Below are 21,775 nucleotides of genomic sequence, written 5' to 3'. Positions count from 1 at the left end.
TCTATGGGGTTCAGGTGAGGTGAGTTTGCTGGCCAATCCAGCACAGTAATCCCACGGTCATTGAACCAGGTTTTGGTGCTTTTGGCAGTGTGGGCAGGTGCCAAGTCCTGCTGGAAAATAAAGTCAGCATCCCCATAAAGCTAGTCTGCGGAAGGAAGCATGAAGTGCTCCAAAATCTCCTGGTAGACGGCTACGTTGACCCTGGACTTAATGAAGCACAGTGGACCAACACCAGCAGATGACATGGCTCCCCAAATCTACACAGACTGTGGAAACTTCACACTGGACTTTAAGCATCTTGCAGTGTGTGCCTCTCCATTCTTCCTCCATACTCTGGGTCCTTGGTTTCCAAATGAGATGCAAAAGTTGCTCTCATCAGAAAAGAGGACTTTGGACCACTGAGCAACAGACCAGGTATGTTTTTCTTTAGCCCAGGTAAGACGCTTCTGACGTTTGTTGTTCAGGAGCAGCTTGACAAGAGGAATACGACATTTGAAGCCCATGTCCAGGATCCGTCTGTGTGTGGTGGGTCTTGATGCACTGACTCCAGCCTCAGTCCACTCCTTGTGATAGTCCCCAACACTTTTGAATGGCCTTTTCCTGACAATCCTCTCCAGGCTGCGGTCATCCCTGCTGCTTGTGCACCTTTTTCTTCCACACTTTTCCCTTCCACATAACTTTCTATTAATGTGCTTTGTTACAGCGCTTTGGGAACATCAAACTTCTTTTGAAATTACCTTTTGAGGCTTTCCCTCCTTATGGAGGGTGACAATGATGGTTTTCTGCACAACTATCAGGTTAGCAGTCTTTCCCATGATTGTGATTCCTACTGAACCAGACTGAGAGACCATTTAAAGGCTCAGGAACCCTTCGCAGGTGTTGGGATTTAATTAGCTGATTATAGTGGGACACTTTGAGCCTAGAATATTTCACCTTTTCACAATATTCTAATTTTCTGAGATTGTGGATTTGGGGTTTTCATGAGCTGTAAGCCATAATCATCACAATTGTAACAAATCACGGCTTGAACTATCTTGCTTTGCATGTAATGAGTCTCTCATATATTAGTTTCACCTTTTAAGTTGCATTACTGAAATAAATGAATTTTTGCACGATATTCTAATTTTTCAAGTTTCACCTGTAAAATATGTACCACCACTATAATTTCCTTTTCAAGGTATTCAATGTAAATGACTAAGCCATTGTTTAAATTTTCCTTAACGTTTTATGCTCTGTTATCCTGAATAGAAACCTTTACATTCTTTTTTTTTTTTTAGTCAAAGAAGTCACAGCGATTTCCTATATGAAAATGTGTCTTTTAAGTAATTCTGTGGAGGCATAGGAGGGTTCTCTGAACTGATGAGGAAGACTTTTATGTTTATTTACAAAGTACACTTTTTAAATGTTTAATACACGTTGACTTCTTTAGCTTTTAATATAAAATGCTAACAAAGCTCAGTGATAATCTGCAAATTATAATTGTGTACAGTAATGACTACTGACTAAACCACACATGTATGTTTCACTTACAGGAAGGTGAATGTCCAGATGATGATGCCCAACATGTGGGTATCACGGCAGTTGGAGTACCTCATAAAGCTCTGGAAGCTGCTGAAACGTTAGGAACAGGTCTAGCGGACCTGTTACTAAACAAAGGGGCCAAAGAGATCCTGACTGTGGCTAGACAGCTAAATGATGCCAGATAATAGTATATCACTACAGTTCAAGAATATGTGCCTCTTCAGTTCTGGGACATGGATATCCTTAAAAGACATTGTCTACTCTGTTTTTCTCCATCCTCTTTTTTTTTTTTTTTTCCCATGCATCACTGCTTTGAGAATTAGACATTGGGTTTGTATTTGTAGACCTCCTGTGGAACTGGATTACTATTAAGTCTTTTTGAAATTCTCCAGACAGTGATACCACAGTAGGAGTAATGCAGAGGGTGAGGTTTTTGAGGTGTCAAGATTGTCTCAAGGCAAAAACAATATTTTTGATCACCTGTAGAAATATCTAATTTAATTATTTTGACAAAAAAAGAATGTTTTAGTTAAGCAGTAGTATTCTTTTAACTGTGTGCTGCTACTGAGTGCTCTTAACATGAAATTACCCTCAGAAAATATTTATAAACAGAGGTGCAAAGAACAGCAATCACCATGTACCATTCCTGTCTTCCCTATTCTAAAGCACTGCATTGGATAAATGTTTGCAGTTCTATATAGCCCACATCCCAGGCTACTCTGGGACAGCATTTACACAAACCAGAAAGATACGTAAGGGCACCATATAGTACATGCTCTTCCATGCTAATACTAGTTTTTGTCATTTTTTTCTCAGGACGGGTTCACTTTACACACATTTCTTGTGACTTGGTAATGCATTTTCCTGTTTTGATCAGTTATTAAAGATGAATTCCTGGTATAGATATTTTTACATAGTTCTATAGGTCCAGCTTGGACCAATATAACTATACATAGCATTCTGTGGTGGGTGAGGTGGAGATTGTGATGTCATTGCCCCACCTCTCCCAATTTGGTCCAATCAGAGAATGCTTTGCAGGGCAGTTGCTCAGCATGGGACCCAGAAGCTACTGGAAATCATTGTAGTAGCAATGATTTGCAGCTTCCAGGAGGACTGGCCAGGTATGATACATGAAGGACCAATGTAACGATGTAAAAAATGCCATATATGGAATTCCGCTTTAAACTGTATTTCAGATATATAAAACCACTTGCATTACTAAAGCATTTGACTTTTTATACCAGTTATTTCATGTAGGTTTTGGTTATCTCAAAACCACCAACCATCTAGAGAATGTATATTCAGATATAGAGTTCATGCATATGGTATGTGGATCATAGTGTGATCACAGATTGAAAGTACTGTAAGGACGTACTGACAATGAAGCAAAGTACTCAGACTTCACTGTGTGCTTTTTCTGTAATTTGCTTTTTTTCATAGGGTTTAGTTAAAGTCCAAATTTAGCTGTTTTTTTTTTTGTAAGATTTGAATTGACTTGGAAAAGATAAATACACCTTTTAAAGCTTTTTTTTTTTGTGCCACCTGACAGCCATCCCATACACAGCCTGCGCCCCCTGACACCCATCCCATACACAGCCTGCGCCCCCTGACACCCATCCCATGCACAGCCTGCGCCCCCTTACACCCATCCCATGCACAACCTGCGCCCCCTGACACCCATCCCAAGCACAACCTGCGCCCCCTGACACCCATCCCATGCACAGCCTGCGCCCCCTGACACCCATCCCATGCACAGCCTGCGCCCCCTGACACCCATCCCATGCACAGCATGTGCACCTGACACCCATCCCGTACACAACCTGCGTCTCCTGACGCCCATCCCGTACACAACCTGCGTCTCCTGACGCCCATCCCGTACACAGCCTGCATCCCCTGACGCCCATCCCGTACACAGCCTGCATCCCCTGACGCCCATCCCGTACACAACCCTCGTCCCCTGACGCCCATCCCGTACACAACCCTCGTCCCCTGACGCCCATCCCGTACACAACCCTCGTCCCCTGACGCCCATCCCGTACACAACCCTCGTCCCCTGACGCCCATCCCGTACACAACCCTCGTCCCCTGACGCCCATCCCGTACACAACCCTCGTCCCCTGACGCCCATCCCGTACACAACCCTCGTCCCCTGACGCCCATCCCGTACACAACCCTCGTCCCCTGACGCCCATCCCGTACACAACCCTCGTCCCCTGACGCCCATCCCGTACACAACCCTCGTCCCCTGACGCCCATCCCGTACACAACCCTCGTCCCCTGACGCCCATCCCGTACACAACCCTCGTCCTGACGCCCATCCCGTACACAGCCTGCGTCTCCTGACACCCATTTTATGCTCTCCTAAAACCAGTGAATGCACAGCCTTCATACGTTTACAAATGTGCCATATGCGTGAGCCCTGTGTTCCATTTATTTACACATTTTTTTTAGAAATACAATTTTCTAAACTTGATTAAGTATGTTCAGTGTGCTATGATTATGGTGCCTTGATGTAATAAATATTTTGTCATGCAAATTTCTATAATTGTAATCAACAGAGAAAAGCAAACTGTGACTATGTAGTACATTTTTAATAAATACATCTGAATTACCCAGACTATGCATCATTTTCATCAGATTTTGTTTGTTTATCCTGAGCAAAGCTAGCCAGTTTTTGTAACCATTCATTGTCATTTAGACCCTCACCATGCCCTTTGTCAATCTAGTTGTCTGTTTTTAACCGCCTCCCACCTGCCATATAGTACAATGACGGGCGCAAGGCGGTTCTCTCGTTCTGGGAGGGAGTCCTATGACGTCCTCCCATTCTAACCGCGCATGCGCGGCTCCGGGAGCGCGTGGCATCCTAGTTTGACCCTCCCCTGCCCCTCTCAATCAGTGCTGGGGTCACATTAGCTCAGTGAGGGAGAAGAGAAACAATGGAATACTAGTCGGTACCAGTGTGCAAAAGTGTATTTGCTTTGGAAGGATAAATCACCTCTAATGTTGGGTGTCCTCCGCGTGTGGATGTTGCTGCATTATATAAAACTATTAGAATAGTTTTTCACATTTTAGAATGGGGTGCTTCAAGACTGTCCATGATTTTAAAGGGTGCCTTGACTGAAAAAAGGTTGAGAAACACTGGTCTACATACAAATCCAGATAACATTTTTCTGCCATCTATTTTGTTTTAACCGTGTATATTCTATTAAAAAAAAAAATGTGGCTCCATGTCTTTTTGTTAAATAAAGGTCTGCAGAGCTTTTTTAAAACAACTTTTGTCTTGCCCCCAGGACTTCCACATTCACCATTTCAATCAGGCTTATGAACACAAGGGGAAAAGGTGTCACTAGGACAGGAAGACACAAAGCACAATGAAAACATTGCCACAAGTGATAACCCCTCCCCATTCCATTCCAAGTGTTCATCTATGAGATTTCCCTTCCCTTTCACTGCTGATAGGAATTTATATGAAATGTTGTATTGTGCTAAAATGTAAACAACCCTTTTTTGTGCAGAGTTGGGCTGCAGCGCACACCAATGCATGCGTTGGAGTTTGCAGTCTGCAATATGTTCTGACCTTTACCAGGCCTTTGTAGAATCTGTTTGTAGCAGATCTATCTTCCAATTGTAGGGCTCATTCACACCTAAGGCAGCATATTCAGTTGGACAAACACCTTTCCTTTGCAGTGCACCCCAACGCACAGTAGTATGTTATGGTGTGCTGCACTGCATTTGTATTTCTATTCCACTGAAAATTAATGGGATCTCAGAGAGTAATTCTCCCCCCCCCCCTCCAACCTCACATTTCCTGACTTCCCTTCCCACCTTCCTGTCTCTATTCCCTGAATCCCTCTATTCCACATAGTTCATCCATGCCCTGATGTCACCATTTCTCCTTTCCCTTGTCCATTCCCAGACTTTCTTTACCCTCTGCACTTGGTCATTCCCTTACTTCTTCTCCCCCCCCTCATTCATTCCTTGGCTTCCTATCCCCTATCAATTCATTGATGTCCTCTACCCCCACCCCTTTTCCATTCCCTGACCCCATCAACCTCCCCCCCCCCCCCCCCCCCATCCATTCCCTCACTGCGTTTTCTCATCCATTTACTGACTTTCCCTGCCCCCTCACCTTATCCCTTCCCTGACTTTCCCCACCTTGCCCCTTCTCTATTCCCCAATTTCCCCTGCCCCCTCACCTTATCTATTCCCTGACTTCATTCCCTGTCTTCCTCTACCTCCACTCCCCCCCCCCCATTTTCTGACTTCCCCAGCTCCCTTCACTTATTCAATCCCTGACTTCCTCCACCCCCCAGTTCTGGAAAAGCATTCTTTGGATGGATGAAACTACAAGTGGCACTGGGTCATTAGGGATATACTGTCAGCCCAGATTCAGCCAATGCAGAAAAGTTGATTGGACGGTGCCTCACAGTACAGATGGACAATGATCCAAAGCACACTGCAAAAGCAACCCAGGAGTTTTTGAAGGAAAAAGTGGATTATTATTATTATTCAGTGTTTATATAGCGCCAAAAGGTTTGCTCAGCGCTGTACATTAAAGTGGGGGGACAATACCGTAACAAAACAACAATACACGAGGGGTTCGAGGGCCCTGCTTTTTCGAGCTTACAATCTAGGAGGGAGGGAGTAGAGGTACAGGAGGAAGTGGCTGTGGGGGATGGAGTGGTAGGAGGAGAGGAGAACAGCTGTTAGGTGAGGGTGGGGTAGGCTTCCCTGAAGAGAAGGGTTTTCAGGATGCGCCTGAAGGTGAGGAGGGTAGGTGACAGTCTGATGGATTGGGGTAGCGAGTTCCAGAGGATGGGTGAAGTCCTGGCATGAGATAATAAGGGAGTGTACGAGTTGTTTAGTGGTGTCTGGGGTGAGGAACATACGTATCTTGGAGATGTTGCAGAGGTGGAGCCTGCATGAATTTGATAGTGATTGGACATGAGGTTGGAAGGAAAGGTTTGAGTCTAGAGTGACACCTAGAACTTTGGCGTGTGGGGTGGGATTGATGGTGGCATTGTTAGTCATGATGGAGAGGATGGGGGGGGGGCGCAGGCTGGGGGGAAAACTAGGAGCTTGGTTTTGGAAAGGTTTAACTTGAGGAAATGGAGCGACATCCAGTCTATGTCGTTTAGGAGGTGGGTGATGCGGGCGGAGAGTGAGGGGGTGAGGTGAGGGGTGGAGAGGTAAATTTGCGTGTCATCGGCATAGAGATGATAGTTGAAGCCGTGGGAGTGTATCAGTTTGCCAAGGGAGGAGGTGTAGATGAAGAGGTGTCCGAGGACAGAGCCTTGGGGGACACCAACAAAGAGGGGGAGGTGGCAGCGTTATAGGTAACACTGAAGGAGTGTTGGGATAGGTAAGAGGAGAACCAGGAGAGAGCAGAGTCCCTAAAGCCAAGGGAGTGTGGTTTAGTAAGGAGGAGGGGGTGGTCGACTGTGTCGAAGGCCGCGGAGAGGTCGAGGAGTAGGAGGACTGAGTAGTGGCCATTCGCTTTGGTGGTTAGCAGGTCGTTAGTGAGTCTTTGGAATATTCTGCAATGGCCGAGTTAATCACCTGATCTCATCCCAATTGAGCATGCATTTCACTTGCTGAAGACAAAACCAAAGGCAGAAAGAGCCACAAAGAACAAATGAAGACAGCTGCAGTTAGAGCCTGGCAAAGCATCAGAAAGGAGGAAACCCAGTCTTTGGTAATGTCCATGGGTTCCAGACTTCAGGCAGTCATTGCCAGTAAAGGATTCTCAACAAAATATTAAAAATGAACATTTTATTTGATTATATTCATTTGCCCAATTACATTTGAGCCTCTGAAAATGGAGGGACTGTGTATAAAAATGGCTGCAGTTCCTAAAATTTGTATTTGATATTTATGTTCAACCCCTTGAATTAAAGCTGAAAGTCTGCACTTCAAATCCATTTTGATTGTTTCGTTTTAATTTATGCTGGCGGCATACAGAGCCAAAAGTATGAAAATTGTTCCTGTGTCCAAATATATATGGACCTAACTATTACCCGACTTTCTCTGTCCTCTCACCCATCCCCTCGTTCACTTCCTGACTTTCCCATACTAGTTAAAGCAGAGCTCCACCCAAAAGGGGAAGTTCCGCTTTAAGGCATCCTCCCACATTTGTGAAATGGCAATTTCGGGGAGGAGTGGATACCTGATTTTGACAGGAACCCACTCCCCAGTCGTCAGGGAAACATAACAGGTCCAAGAAGACTACGGGCCCATTCACAATGCTCAGCTTGGCTCGTGCACAGTGGGCACCCAACTGTGATGCTACAAGCAGTCACAGCCAGGTGTCCACAGTTAAGATGCCACCACCAGGGATAGACAGATGGAAAACAGCTGGGGTGATGAGCACATTGCTGGATCATGGGAGAGGTCAGTCGTTTTTTATTAAAAGTCAGCAACTAGTTTGTTTAGCTTAGTGTTACTAAATTCACAGTAAAATCAATCTGTATATGCAGTAAAGCATGCTTGTTATACTCACTGTGGAACCTAAGGGGTTAATCCTTTGCATTGTGCAAAAAGGATGTTTGATCCTGGCTTCTCTGATCCTCCCCTTCTTCCAGGGTCTCCTGAATATTTACTGATAAAACAGAGGCTCAGGGGCACATGCTCAGTTTGGTGTGTATTGCTAGTTTTTTTTTTTCTTGGGAGAGTGCATATGATCAGCACATGGCCAATCAAATAAGCACACTCCAGACAGAGGTCAGGGGTCCTGCATCCTCCTACAGGAGAATGAAAACTCCTCCAAGCTGAAACAAGTGATCTGCTGTACACGGAGAAGTCACAAGACTGCTATATACTGCTGATGAGAAAAGGTATTTAGCAGTTTATATTTACTAAAATAATTGCACTTCCTTGCTCTGTAGGAGACCTGATATAGTGAATGCAGGGTCCGGTGTTTTGTAACTAATTTTTACACAAGAGACTGGAGCTCCTCTAATTTCCAGACCTACTCCCTTTCTATTGTCCATTCCCCAACAACCAGCACCCCCTCCCTTTTCTTATCCATTCACTGACTTCCCCCACCTCATTCATTCGTTTCATGACTTCCCCTACCCCTTCACTTTTTCCATTCCCAGATATAAGCTGCCCATTGATGGATCAAATCTGTCAGTTCAGCAGGGACCGGCCAACATTCAATCCATCCACAGGCATGCTGGTTGTACTGCAGTTGATACATCGATCAACTGCAGTACAACCAGCCTGTTGGATTTTTTATATGCAATTATTGCCGGAAGAACACAATAGTGCTGTGGGAGGCATTTTCCCATCAAAACTGATTGATTTGATGGGGAAATTGAGCAATAGAAAGAAAAACTTGTATAATCTGTGACTTCCCCCCCCCCAAAGCCTGGACTGGTCACTGAGTGTATATCCACCCTGAATTGGGGGGCAGTCAGGGTAAAGATCTGCTGTGGAAGCTTCAAACTGATATAAGCCTTCCCCACCTGGTAGTGATCTGATAAACACTGGAATGTGTTGTGTAGTATGTAGAGCTTTCATCACCACAGCCCTGTTTAACCACACATCCCCCTCCATTGGTGTACACCTGGCGGGGAGGAGTAGTGGGGTGTATGGTGCAGGGTGTACAGAGCACTCCGGAGGCAGTGGGGTGTGTAGGGTGCAGACAGCAGTGTGGGGTATATATGGTGGAAGTGGGCTGTATGGAGCTCTCTGGAGGCGGTGGCAGTAGTGGGGTGTATATGATGCCAGGTGTACATAGTGCAATAGGGTGTGTATGGTGCCAGGGATGTGTATATGGCGTTATCAGTGGGGTGTATATGGTGGAAGTGGGGTGTTTATGGTCTTGGGTGTACATAGAGTGCAGTGTATATGGTGCACTGTGTACACAGCAGTGTGGGGTGTATATGGTGCCCATGGATGGAGCTCTGTGGAAGCAGTGGTGTGTATATATGGTGCACACAGCAGTGTGGATATATATGGTGTTAGCAGTGGTGCGTACACAGCAGTGTGGGGTGTATGGAACTCTCTAGAGGTGGTGGCAGTAGTGGGGTGTGTATGGTGTCAGGTGTACGGAGCTCTCTGTGGAAGCAGCGCAATGTAGTGTACACGATATGTGGTATAGGATGCCGGGTGTACAGAGCTCTCTGTGGAAGCAGTGCAATGCATATAGTGTACGGAGCTCTCTGTGGAAGCAGTGCCATGTATATAGTGTACACAGGTGATGTATGGAGCTCTCTGTGGAAGCAGTGCCATGTATATAGTGTACACAGGTGGTGTACAAAGCTCTCTGTGGAAGCACTGCAATGTATATAGTGTACGGAGCTCTGTGGAAGCAGTCCAATGTATAGTGCACACAGGTGGTGTACGGAGCTCTCTGTGGAAGCAGTGCCATGTATATAGTGTACACAGGTGATGTATGGAGCTCTCTGTGGAAGCAGTGCAATGTATATAGTGTACGGAGCTCTGTGGAAGCAGTGCAATGTATATAGTGTACACAGGTGGTGTACGGAGCTCTCTTTGGAAGCAGTCCAATGTATATACTGTAAACTGGTGGTGTACGGAGCTCTGTGGAAGCAGTCCAATGTATAGGGTACACAGGTGGTGTACGGAGCTCTCTGTGGAAGCAGTGCAATGTATATACTGTAAACTGGTGGTGTACAGAGCTCTGTGGAAGCAGTCCAATGTATAGTGTACACAGGTGGTGTACGGAGCTCTCTGTGGCAGCAGTGCAATGTATATAGTGTACACAGGTGGTGTACGGAGCTCTCTGTGGAAGCAGTGCAATGTATATAGTGTACACGGTGCCATGTGTACGGAGCTCTCTGTGGAAGCAGTGCCATGTATATAGTGTACACAGGTGGTGTACGGAGCTCTGTGGAAGCAGTCCAATGTATATACTGTAAACTGGTGGTGTACAGAGCTCTGTGGAAGCAGTGCAATGTATATAGTGTACACAGGTGGTGTACGGAGCTCTGTGGAAGCAGTGCAATGTATATAGTGTACACAGTGCCAGGTGTACGGAGCTCTCTGTGGAAGCAGTGCAATTTATATAGTGTACGGAGCTCTGTGGCAGCAGTGCAATGTATAGTGTACACAGGTGTATACGGTGCTGGGAGCTCTCCATGGAAGCAGTGCAATGTATATAGTGTACACAGGTAGTGTACAGAGCTCTCTGTGGAAGCAGTGCAATGTATATAGTGTACACAGGTGGTGTACGGAGCTCCGTGGAAGCAGTGCAATGTATAGTGTACACAGGTGGTGTACACGGTGCCGGGTGTACGGAGCTCTCTGTGGAAGCAGTGCAATGTATAGGGTACACAGGTGGTGTATACGGAGCTCTGTGGAAGCAGTGCAATGTGTAAGGTACACAGGTGGTGTCTACAGTGCCGGGTGTACGGAGCGCTCTGTGGAAGCAGTGCAATGTATATAGGGTACACAGGTGGTGTACGGAGCTCTCTGTGGAAGCAGTGCAATGTATAGTGTACACAGGTGGTGTAGAGCTCTGTGGAAGCAGTGCCATGTATATAGTGTACACGGGTGGTGTACAGAGCTCTCTGTGGAAGCAGTCCAATGTATATACTGTAAACTGGTGGTGTACAGAGCTCTGTGGAAGCAGTGCAATGTATATAGTGTACACAGGTGGTGTACGGAGCTCTGTGGAAGCAGTGCAATGTATATAGTGTACACAGGTGGTGTACGGAGCCCTCTGTGGAATCAGTGCAATGTATATAGTGTACACAGTGCCAGGTGTACGGAGCCCTCTGTGGAAGCAGTGCAATGTATATAGTGTACACAGTGCCAGGTGTACGGAGCTCTCTGTGGAAGCAGTGCAATGTTTATAGTGTACACAGGTGGTGTACGGAGCTCAGTGGAAGCAGTGCAATGTATAGTGTACACAGGTGGTGTACACGGTGCCGGGTGTACGGAGCTCTCTGTGGAAGCAGTGCAATGTATAGGGTACACAGGTGGTGTATACGGAGCTCTGTGGAAGCAGTGCAATGTGTAAGGTACACAGGTGGTGTATACAGTGCCGGGTGTACGGAGCACTCTGTGGAAGCAGTGCAATGTATATAGGGTACACAGGTGGTGTACAGAGCTCTGTGGAAGCAGTCCAATGTATAGTGTACACAGGTGGTGTATACGGAGCTCTGTGGAAGCAGTGCAATGTAGTGTACATAGGTGGTGTACACGGTGCCGGATGTACGGAGCTCTCTGTGGAAGCAGTGCAATGTATAGGGTACACAGGTGGTGTATACGGTGCCGGGTGTACGGAGCTCTCTGTGGAAGCAGTGCAATGTATAGTGTACACAGGTGGTGTATACGGTGCCGGGTGTACGGAGCTCTGTGGAAGCAGTGCAATGTAGTGTACATAGGTGGTGTACACGGTGCCGGGTGTACGGAGCTCTCTGTGGAAGCAGTGCAATGTATAGTGTACACAGGTGGTGTATACGGTGCCGGGTGTACGGAGCTCTGTGGAAGCAGTGCAATGTAGTGTACATAGGTGGTGTACACGGTGCCGGGTGTACGGAGCTCTCTGTGGAAGCAGTGCAATGTATAGTGTACACAGGTGGTGTATACGGTGCCGGGTGTACGGAGCTCTGTGGAAGCAGTGCAATGTAGTATACATAGGTGGTGTACACAGTGCCGGGTGTACGGAGCTCTCTGTGGAAGCAGTGCCATGTATAGTGTACACAGGTGGTGTAGAGCTCTGTGGAAGCAGTGCAATGTATATAGTGTACACAGTGCCGGGTATACGGAGCTCTCTGTGGAAGCAGTGCAATGTAGTGTACATAGGTGGTGTACACGGTGCCGGGTGTACGGAGCTCTCTGTGGAAGCAGTGCAATGTATAGTGTACACAGGTGGTGTATACGGTGCCGGGTGTACGGAGCTCTGTGGAAGCAGTGCAATGTAGTATACATAGGTGGTGTACACAGTGCCGGGTGTACGGAGCTCTCTGTGGAAGCAGTGCCATGTATAGTGTACACAGGTGGTGTAGAGCTCTGTGGAAGCAGTGCAATGTATATAGTGTACACAGTGCCGGGTATACGGAGCTCTCTGTGGAAGCAGTGCAATGTAGTGTACATAGGTGGTGTACACGGTGCCGGGTGTACGGAGCTCTGTGGAAGCAGTGCAATGTAGTGTACACAGGTGGTGTACACGGTGCCGGGTGTACGGAGCTCTCTGTGGAAGCAGTGGTGGCCCTGACAAGGGCCGTTGTATTGGGGAGTAGAGGGGGATATCGGCTTCGGGGCTCAGTATTCCTGGGATTGCTGAGAGCTCTTCTTCCCGGACGATTTCGCGGAGGAGGCGGCGGACGCGGAGCTCTTCTTGGGGAGTAGCACGGCCTGGATGTTGGGCAGCACTCCGCCCTGAGCGATGGTCACCCCGCCCAGCAGTTTGTTGAGCTCCTCGTCGTTGCGGACGGCGAGCTGTAGATGGCGGGGGATAATTCTGGTCTTCTTGTTATCTCTGGCTGCATTGCCGGCTAACTCCAGGATCTCAGCGGTCAGATATTCCAGCACGGCGGCCAGATAGACCGGCGCTCCGGCACCCACCCGCTCCGAATAATTCCCCTTCCGAAGCAGCCTATGGACTCTACCGACAGGAAACTGCAGGCCGGCTCTGGAGGAGCGAGACTTAGCCTTCGCCTTGGTCTTGCCGGTGGTCTTCCCTCTTCCAGACATCTTTACTAAACTTCTCTCAATCCACGCAGTAAACGAATGATACCAAGTGCTGCAGGTCGCTGTATTATAGGACCCGGCGCTCTACTCTCATTGGTCGGAATTGAGCGGGCTTGACGACGTATTACAGTATGTGAATAATGGTGCTCTTGGATTGGTTGGGTTTTCAAACCGGTATGTAAAGAGTACGGTTCAACCAATCGGTGAAAAGAGCAGGCGATTTCAAACTTCCGAACGTAGGGAGCCGAGCCCGCGCTGTACTATGATTGGTTGGAGGTTCTAGTCTTCCATAGAATGGGGAGCACGTGGTGGAATGTAGACTAGCCTGTTACAGGGTTGGAGAAGGGCGCCTCGTGGCAGTTTCCGAATAAAGAACGAACTCCTGAACGAACAAATGCTGCGATTAGAAGGCCTGCACCACACCCTGCGCAGTCTAATGGGGCTTCTCCGGAGCACTGACAGTACATATTGCTGCTTCCTGTCAGTTGTCTTTTGGAGCTCCTAATGTTTTCAATGCATTCTCTGTATTAGTGCCGGTGTACCCCCAACCCTCTACACAGGGGGTAATAGAGCCATGTGGTGGTCCCTGTGTCTGGGGGGATGTTTGATGTCTGGGGGGGTTATCTCTATGAGGGGGGTCCCTGTGTCTGGGGGTTATCTCTACGAGGGGGGGGGGGGGGGGGTCCCTGTGTCTGGGGGTTGTTTGATCTGGGGGGGGGGGGGGGTGACTTGTGTGAATGGCTTTTGGGAAGGAGCTGAAACTTTTCAGGAAACTTGTTGCGATTTAAGTTTGCAGACAATGAAAGGTTCTTCTCACTCCTTGTAGCCCCCAGCCCATCATGGAGTGTTCCTTTAAAGATTCAGCAAGCGTCCATTGAAAGAAAAATGGAACTATATTTTATTGGCCTTTTATTTTCATTGAGCCCTTTTTAAAGTTCTTTTTTGGCCAATTATTTGAATCTTAATTTCACATTTTGAATTTTACTTTTTAAACAATTATTCGGACATTTCCAGCTGCCAGAACCCCCACCTTGAAGTTTTCGGTGCGCTCTGGCATGGCGGCCGTCCTCCATGTTTGGTCCACTTTGCTCCTGCATAAGAGGTCCCGGGATCAGGACTTTCCCTTTTTACCAGTTTGAGGAAAGCAGAATATTCTTCGCGTTTTTTTTTTTCGGCGAAATACGACAACCAGCAATCGCCACTCGCATCCAATATGGTGATCGTTTTATTACACGCCAAGGTCGCTCCTCCCCTAAATGATAAGTTTATACATTTTCTATTCATCCTTTTATATCGCCATCAACCATGGCTCAGCACGAAGCTTCCACCGTTTGGGTCGAAGGATATTTTGGGGGGGTCAGCTATTGAACCTGCGCAGGCTGAACACGGGGTGATCGCTGTGACAGGCGCAGCATCAGACCCCAGCCCTTCTCACCAAACTTGTGACCGAAGGACTAGCCAATCTAAACCCGCGCTGTTACGTGTGTAACAATGCCGCACCCTGCACACCGAAGTTCCAGTTAATTGGAGAACAATCGATGTACTGGCAACCTGAATTGTTACTGGTTCAGGTTAATTACGCAATTAACCCTTCACACTGCCACCACCTCCTTTTTATACAGAGAAAGAGGAAACTCAGCAATACGCTAGGATGATTGGTTAACCGTCAGTATCCCGCTATCTCGACAGACCGGTTATACAGAGGGTTAAATACTCATAGTAGCGTTCTTCAGCAGCAGGGACTCATAAGTTACATTCAGGAGCTATAGGAACAGTTCAACACTTTTAGAAGGTAAGATTTATTACCAAAAGGTCGAAAGGGTGCAGTAAAATATTTACCGAAAGAAGATGTAACCAATATATAAATATACAGAGCACAACAAATAGATAACAGAAAGAAGTTTAGGTACATAAGTACTTGTCAAATGTCTGGGGTTAAGCAGTTTCAAGGCTGATGAGCTAAAAAGGGATTTCTGGTCTCGCACTCGGCTTCGTTGTTGCCGTGAGATTCTCCTTTGCTTTCTGTCCGATAGATGTTATATTGAGGACGGTCTTCACTTCTCTGACTGACCACACCAGAAACACTTCTTTCTTCTTACTCAAACTCTTTTCCCACAATGGACAAGCCAAGCCTTATTCGGTAAAGAATTGTTAGGCAGGTTCTCAGCATCATACGCTGGATGCATTCCTGAGGGAGGGGGAAGGAGGAGATACATGAAGCCTTCTTACTACAGGGAGAGCTGAACCTGAACACCAGAGCTGCTACACCTCCCCCTCTAGGTGACTGCAGATTAATTAAAAAAAAATACCACAATGCAGAAATTTGGAGCAAAATGGAGAACTGCACCTCTCCCTGTGTGCATGATTGTGACGATCGCCGCAACACTTCCACCGTTGTACGCATTCCGTAGAACGCTCAGCCGCGGGACTTTGGGCACCATTCACATGTAAGCATTCCGCGAACACACAAAAAATGCGTGTCCTGCTTGAGGTGCCATTTATTATTAAGGCATCCCAAACCGCCTTTAAACGTGCAACAAATGCTCAGATTCGACGCCCGGAAAGGAGCGTTTTGTTGTGTGTCAATGAATGAGCTGCCCTATGCGTGTAGAGCGAAAACATGCCATAAAAATGCACTCTCATGCAGCGCTCAATTGAGAACGCGGCTAATTCTTTGGGGCTCAAAAATGGAAAAATTGTGCAAAAGGATAAAAAATAGTTTTCTTTCTAAACAGACAGGAGAATGCCTCCCCCCCCCTCGAATGTGGGAAGGGTCATGGAACCCGAAGCAGATAACCCCCTAGACACGGTCTATATGCATCATATTATTGGGGGTCACTAACTGTGTGGCCCCAGCTGGTTATGGTGGAGCACCGAGATATGGAGTTCTCTATGCCCATTGGTAAGGGTCTCCTGCGCTGCGGGCGGAGTGTCCCCCATAAGTGCCCCCCCATCCCCTGCTGTAATTAGGTTCTATCGGAGGATCTGTCTAGTCATGTCTTTGTCGCCATGTCTCACAGCGGGGAGGGGCGCCATGATGAATCCCAGATGTTTCCATACTGTATGGGCAGAACAAAGAAATTCTTTATTTCATAGGATGATGGCTATCACAGCTGTGCGTCACGTGGTCTGCCATGGGGGCTCAAACAACCCTCCAGCACCTCCGTTACCTGCCTGGTACACATCTCACCTCCTGAGAAATACAGCTGAGCCACAGAGCTGGCAATCCGGAAACCACAGGTGTCCGCCTATGTAGGACCAAACAGCTGGCATCTACTGATCTCCATCGTCTATGGGGGGAGCTTACCCCACCCCAGGGCAGGAATCCACTAGATACCTTCTGCTTGTCCACCATGGTGCTCATATATCACCCTGTGACCGCTTCCTTCAGCGGCTTCTCACAAAGGGTGCTCATTGTGCAGGCCTCTTCAGAATCAATGGTGGGTGCCAGTGTTTTGTGATGTTTGTGAATGAGGCCCTTTATTGGTAACGTCCTCCAGGTCCTGTGCATTCTTTGAGTGTCCATCGTGAACCCCCATGTCTGGGGTGTCCCCAAAATGTCCCGATAAGGGATGGTGATGGTCATTCCAGAACCTTTACTTTTGTCTGCTGCAGGCACCGACGGGTGGCCTTAGCCAGTTTGGGGTCATGGCAGAGGTCCAGGTGTTTAGGATCATGTTCATGGCAGAGGTCCAGATGTTTGGGATCATGGTCATGGCAGAGGTCCAGATGTTTGGGATCATGGTCATGGCAGAGGTCCAAGTGTTTGGGGTCATGGCAGAGGTCCAGGTGTTTGGGATCATGGTCATGGCAGAGGTGCAGGTGTTTGGGATCATGGTCATGGCAGAGGTCCAGGTGTTTGGGATCATGGCAGAGGTCCAGGTGGTTTGGATCATGCTCATGGCAGAGGTCCAGATGTTTGGGGCCATGGCAGAGGTCCAGGTGTTTGGGGTCATGGCAGAGGTCCAGGTGTTTGGGGTCATGGCAGAGGTCCAGGTGTTTGGGATCATGGTCATGGCAGAGGTCCAGGTGTGCGCCATATCTGGTTTTCCACCAATCTGATGGTACTTTGCATTTATTTTACCTCAGTACAGTAGAGATCCACCACCATGCTTCACAATAGGGAAGGTGAACCACCATGCTTCACAGTAGGGAAGGTGAACCACCATGCTTCACAGTAGAAATGGTGAACCACCATGCTTCACAGTAGGGATGGTGAACCACCATGCTCCACAGTAGGGATGGTGAACCACCATGCTCCACAATAGGGATGGTGAACCAGCATGCTCCACAATAGGGATGGTGAACCAGCATGCTCCACAATAGGGATGGTGAACCAGCATGCTCCACAATAGGGATGGTGAACCAGCATGCTCCACAATAGGGATGGTGAACCAGCATGCTCCACAATAGGGATGGTGAACCAGCATGCTTCAAAATAGGGATGGTGAACCAGCATGCTTCACAATAGGGATGGTGAACCACCATGCTTCACAATAGGGATGGTGAACCACCATAATTCACAGTAGGGATGGTGAACCACCATGCTCCACAGTAGGGATGGTGAACCACCATAATTCACAGCAGGGATGGGGAACCACCATAATTCACAGCAGGGATGGTGAACCACCATGCTCCACAATAGGGATGGTGAACCAGCATGCTCCACAATAGGGATGGTGAACCAGCATGCTTCACAATAGGGATGGTGAACCAGCATGCTTCACAGCAGGGATGGTGAACCACCATAATTAACAGCAGGGATGGTGAACCACCATATTTCACAGCAGGGATGGTGAACCACCATGCTTCACAATAGGGATGGTGAACCACCATGCTTCACAGTAAGGGTGGTTGGGGTATATGTATATGAGTATGTTTTTTCGAGGAGCTATGATTAATTGCACATTTTGTATTTATTTTTATAATTTCACTGGAGATTGTCACAGTTATTAACACTGCAGTTGCTGTGCTTGGGTATTGCTGATTTATTTCAACAGTAGGGATTGGTGAACCACCATGCTTCAGAGTAGGGATGGTTGGGGCATATAACTGTGCCTATTTATTTATATGCATGATTCTTTGAGGTATTACAATTAATTGAACACATTTTGTATATATTTTTATCATTTCACTGGACATTGTTGCAGTGATTGTGCTTAGATTTTGCTGGTTTATGTTCACAGTAGGGATGGCGAATCACCATGCTTCACAATAGGGATGGTGTTGTCTCCTCATAGGTCTTTTTGAATCCCCTCCAAGCATCTTGAGGATAAACCATCAGTGGCGCAACATTACCATTGAGCAGATCATTTGTCAAAATGTGATAGATTTTTGTGACAATTTTGCCGATCATTTCCCGAGCCGCAGTTTCTCAACCATAGTTTAATCAATCTTGCAGTGTTCATGTTTGTCATAAGGATGGGAACCTCAGACGTGATCACCCTATAGGGCCCCACCAGGGTTGAGGGGTCACCTCCTGCATGGCCACCATCAGACCATCACTGCAGGTTAGAAGATTAGGAGTCACCACAGAGGTCTTCGGTGGATGGCGGTAGAAAAGACCCCGATGTGTAACAGTATTGTTACCACAGCAACTAGATTTCACCTTCTGTGAGAGCAGTTGGTTGTTTGGGGTGAAGTTGGGCCATACATGTTAAAATCGAATTGTTCAGTCTTCTTTAGATTTACCAGATGAGCGCCTACAGAGGAACTGAAAGAATTGCCTGATTTGCCCATACGTGTCCCAGATGCCAGGGGTAATTCTTAGTATCTGTCCTTATTCTGTATGTATGGAATCTGCATAGTCCCACTTCACCTCTCCTGGATGCCGGGTGTCATTCTCGCGATCTGTCCTTATTCTGTATGTATGGATTCTGCACAGTCCCACATCTCCTGTCGCGGATGCCGGGTGTCATTCTTAGTATCTGTCCCGATTCTGTATGCATGAACTTTGGACAGTCCCACTTCTCCTGTCCCAGATGCCGGGTGTCATTCTAGGTATCTGCCCCTATTATGTATGCATGAACTCTGCACAGTCCCCCTTCTCCTGTCCCGGATGCTATGGGGTTTATTTACTAAAGCTGGAGAGTCCAAAATCAGACTCCCTTCTGCATAGAAACCAATCAGCTTCTAACCTCAGCTTGTTCAATGAAGCTTTGGCAATGAAACCTGGAAGCTGATTGGTTTCTATGCAGAAGGGAGTCTGATTTTGGACTCTCCAGCTTTAGTAAATAAACCCCTATGTGTCATTCTCGGTGTCTGTCCCCATTCTGTATGTATGGATATTTTTATTTGTGAAAACAAACAGAATACAAAAGTAACAAAACAGTAACCATCATAAAAATAGAAAGCACACGAACCAACAATGTAACAACTGCTTCCCTATTCTTCACCTCAGAAACTCAGCAGTTTAAACTAAATGAAAGTTATGCATAGAATTTTATGCTATAAATAAATTCCATTCCATTTTATATTCCTCCAGCTCTAAACTCTTTTTATAAATCAGAATCCGAGTCACTCTGCCGACTACCAGTTTCCATATCAGATTCTGTAGATACTGTTTTTCTATTCCTTCTCTTCTGCCCGGGAATATTCTCCACAGAGGCAGGAACTGAAACGGATGAAAAGGGCACAGACGGCCACTGCTCCTCAGCCTGCTGAACACTGCCCGAGGCTAGCCTCCTGGACCTTTGGGTTTACCTCCCCCCCATTTAATATAACCCCATTCATTAAGGCTTCCTCTTCTAGGTGTTCTGCTGCAGCCAGCAGTTCCTCATCTGCTGATTCCTCATTATTGAAGGCCACCGGGCAATCTCTGTGGAAATGGCCAAGCCTACCACATCGATTGCACTTAACATTCTCACAGGTAGAACGGACATGGCCGACCTCCCCACCCAGATTACACTTCAAGATAGTACAGACACTCGCCCCATGACCTGACTTACCGCATTTAAAACCTAACCTGGGCTGCCCTGCATAGAAGCTAACTCCTCTCTCCCGCCCAATGAAAAAGGAGTTTGGCAGGTGATGGGTGACATTGTTACTTTGCCTCAACTTAACAAGAACCCTCCAACCACCAGTCCAGATCCCATCACTATCTTTAGTTTTGGTCAAATCAGAAACCATCTCACAATGCCTTCTGAGCCAGACTACAATATCCTGGGGGGAGTACAGACTCATTCCAGAAAATGATGTTAACATTTACTGTGTCAGATTTGGAGATGGGGATGAAGATGAAATTCTTCCACCCCTCTTTGTCCCGAAACCTACTAAAGCTGGCCCAGAACCTGTCCAAGCCAGACATGAGCTTGAAGCTGACACTATACCCCTGTCTGGAAGGTTGATGACTACCAGTATATCTGCGGGCACAAACCCCATCTGCTGACACAGCAACTCACTACAAACCTCCCATCAGGGAGCTCTTCTCTGAAAACCCTATGCTTGAACCTGACCATGTTCCTCCTCTTAAAGGCCTGACCGGTATAACTGGTACTGTTGGAAAAAGAAGAGGCTCCGGGCATTCCGAGGAGGGACATGACCAGATGGACCATCATTCCCTTGTGATGCAGGTGGCGGCTCGACCAAAGGGGGGAAATCACGGGGGTTATTCTGAACTGACTCCTCCATTGTGACTTTCTCAGGGTCCTCAGACTGGTCATGACCCCATTCAGGCATACCTACATCAGTATTACTGACATCGGAAACCCCTACATCAACATTAGTGATATCGGCACTGGTCACTATATCACCACTAGCATCAGCAGCTTCATCCATATCATTATCTGTTACCCCATCATGAACACCAGTCCCTTCAGCATTGATCCCACCATGAGAATTGTGGGTAGTAACACTATTCACATGATCCATGTGCCAGGAGTCCACCATGTCGCTTCTCTGGGTTTCCTGTACTATGAAAGTCCGTTGAACTGATACTCCCGCTATCCTCCAGAGCTGAATGTCCAGCAGATACATCAGCTCCAGCCTGGTGATGTTCCTCACTGTCCCTCAGAGTCTTTCTTTCAGGAAGCACATTTGCTGGCAGCGTGCATTGGATCAGTTCCCCGGAGTCGGACTCTGAAGAAGACTCAATCTTTACACTTAATTGTGCCTCGAACCGATCGTGATTCCGGTACACCTCCCCCACTGGTCCCAGTTCTGCCAGAACAGCATTAATGTCCTTTTGATATACCGGCCAGTTCATTGCCCAGGGAGTTCAGTTTACCGTCATATAGGACTTCTTTCTTGGGGTTGGCAGCCTTGAGTCTGTAGCCAGAGTCAATCAGTTTCTGGATCTTAACCTTAGTTTTCCTCAGAGTCTCCATTCTCTTTGCCAGAGCAGGAATCTTATCAGCGAAGTGCAGCACAGGTGATGACTTTAACCCTTTCTGCTTCATATCTGCAGGACGTTTGAAATCCTGATTCCCTATTAGCAGTACTAGCTGCAGGGTCTCTTCTGGGTGTAGGACTCTCCGGGGCAGACTTTGGAGGGTTATCGGCGCCATCATGTTTATTCTGCTGGGATTTGGAGCGTGATGAGCATTCCTGGCCACTGCCCACCAATACACACTGCTGTAAGTTCTCCTTCAAG

At 47.2% G+C, this 21,775-nt stretch overlaps 2 protein-coding genes across 3 annotated transcripts in view; one reads left to right on the top strand and one right to left on the bottom strand.

Moving 5' to 3' along the window:
- HMBS (hydroxymethylbilane synthase) overlaps positions 1–4,138 on the top strand; it is a 37,210-nt gene extending 33,072 nt beyond the window's left edge. For both annotated transcript variants that reach the window (XM_089678588.1, XM_089678587.1), the window contains exon 14: positions 1,533–4,138. In XM_089678588.1, coding sequence (XP_089534714.1) covers positions 1,533–1,706 — 174 coding nt within the window. In that variant the 3' untranslated portion in view covers positions 1,707–4,138. The remainder of the gene's footprint in view (positions 1–1,532) is intronic.
- Positions 4,139–12,743: 8,605 nt separating this feature from the next.
- On the bottom strand, positions 12,744–13,193 carry H2AX (H2A.X variant histone). Its single transcript, XM_089678647.1, has one exon. It carries the CDS (start codon positions 13,186–13,188, stop codon positions 12,757–12,759), a length of 432 nt encoding a protein of 143 aa, XP_089534773.1. The 5' UTR covers positions 13,189–13,193; the 3' UTR covers positions 12,744–12,756.
- Between the last annotated feature and the right edge of the window lie 8,582 nt (positions 13,194–21,775).

This window comes from Staurois parvus, unplaced genomic scaffold, assembly GCF_062004578.1.
Source record: "Staurois parvus isolate SC_StPar_1 unplaced genomic scaffold, SC_StPar_1.0 ptg000207l, whole genome shotgun sequence".
In the NCBI taxonomy this organism is placed as follows: Eukaryota; Metazoa; Chordata; class Amphibia; order Anura; family Ranidae; genus Staurois; species Staurois parvus.
This window is presented reverse-complemented; position numbering and strand designations above follow the sequence as displayed.

What these genes read in the sequence shown, in the direction of transcription:
- H2AX (XM_089678647.1), bottom strand. Translation starts at nt 13,188, where the DNA reads ATGTCTGGAAGAGGGAAGACCACCGGCAAGACCAAGGCGAAGGCTAAG.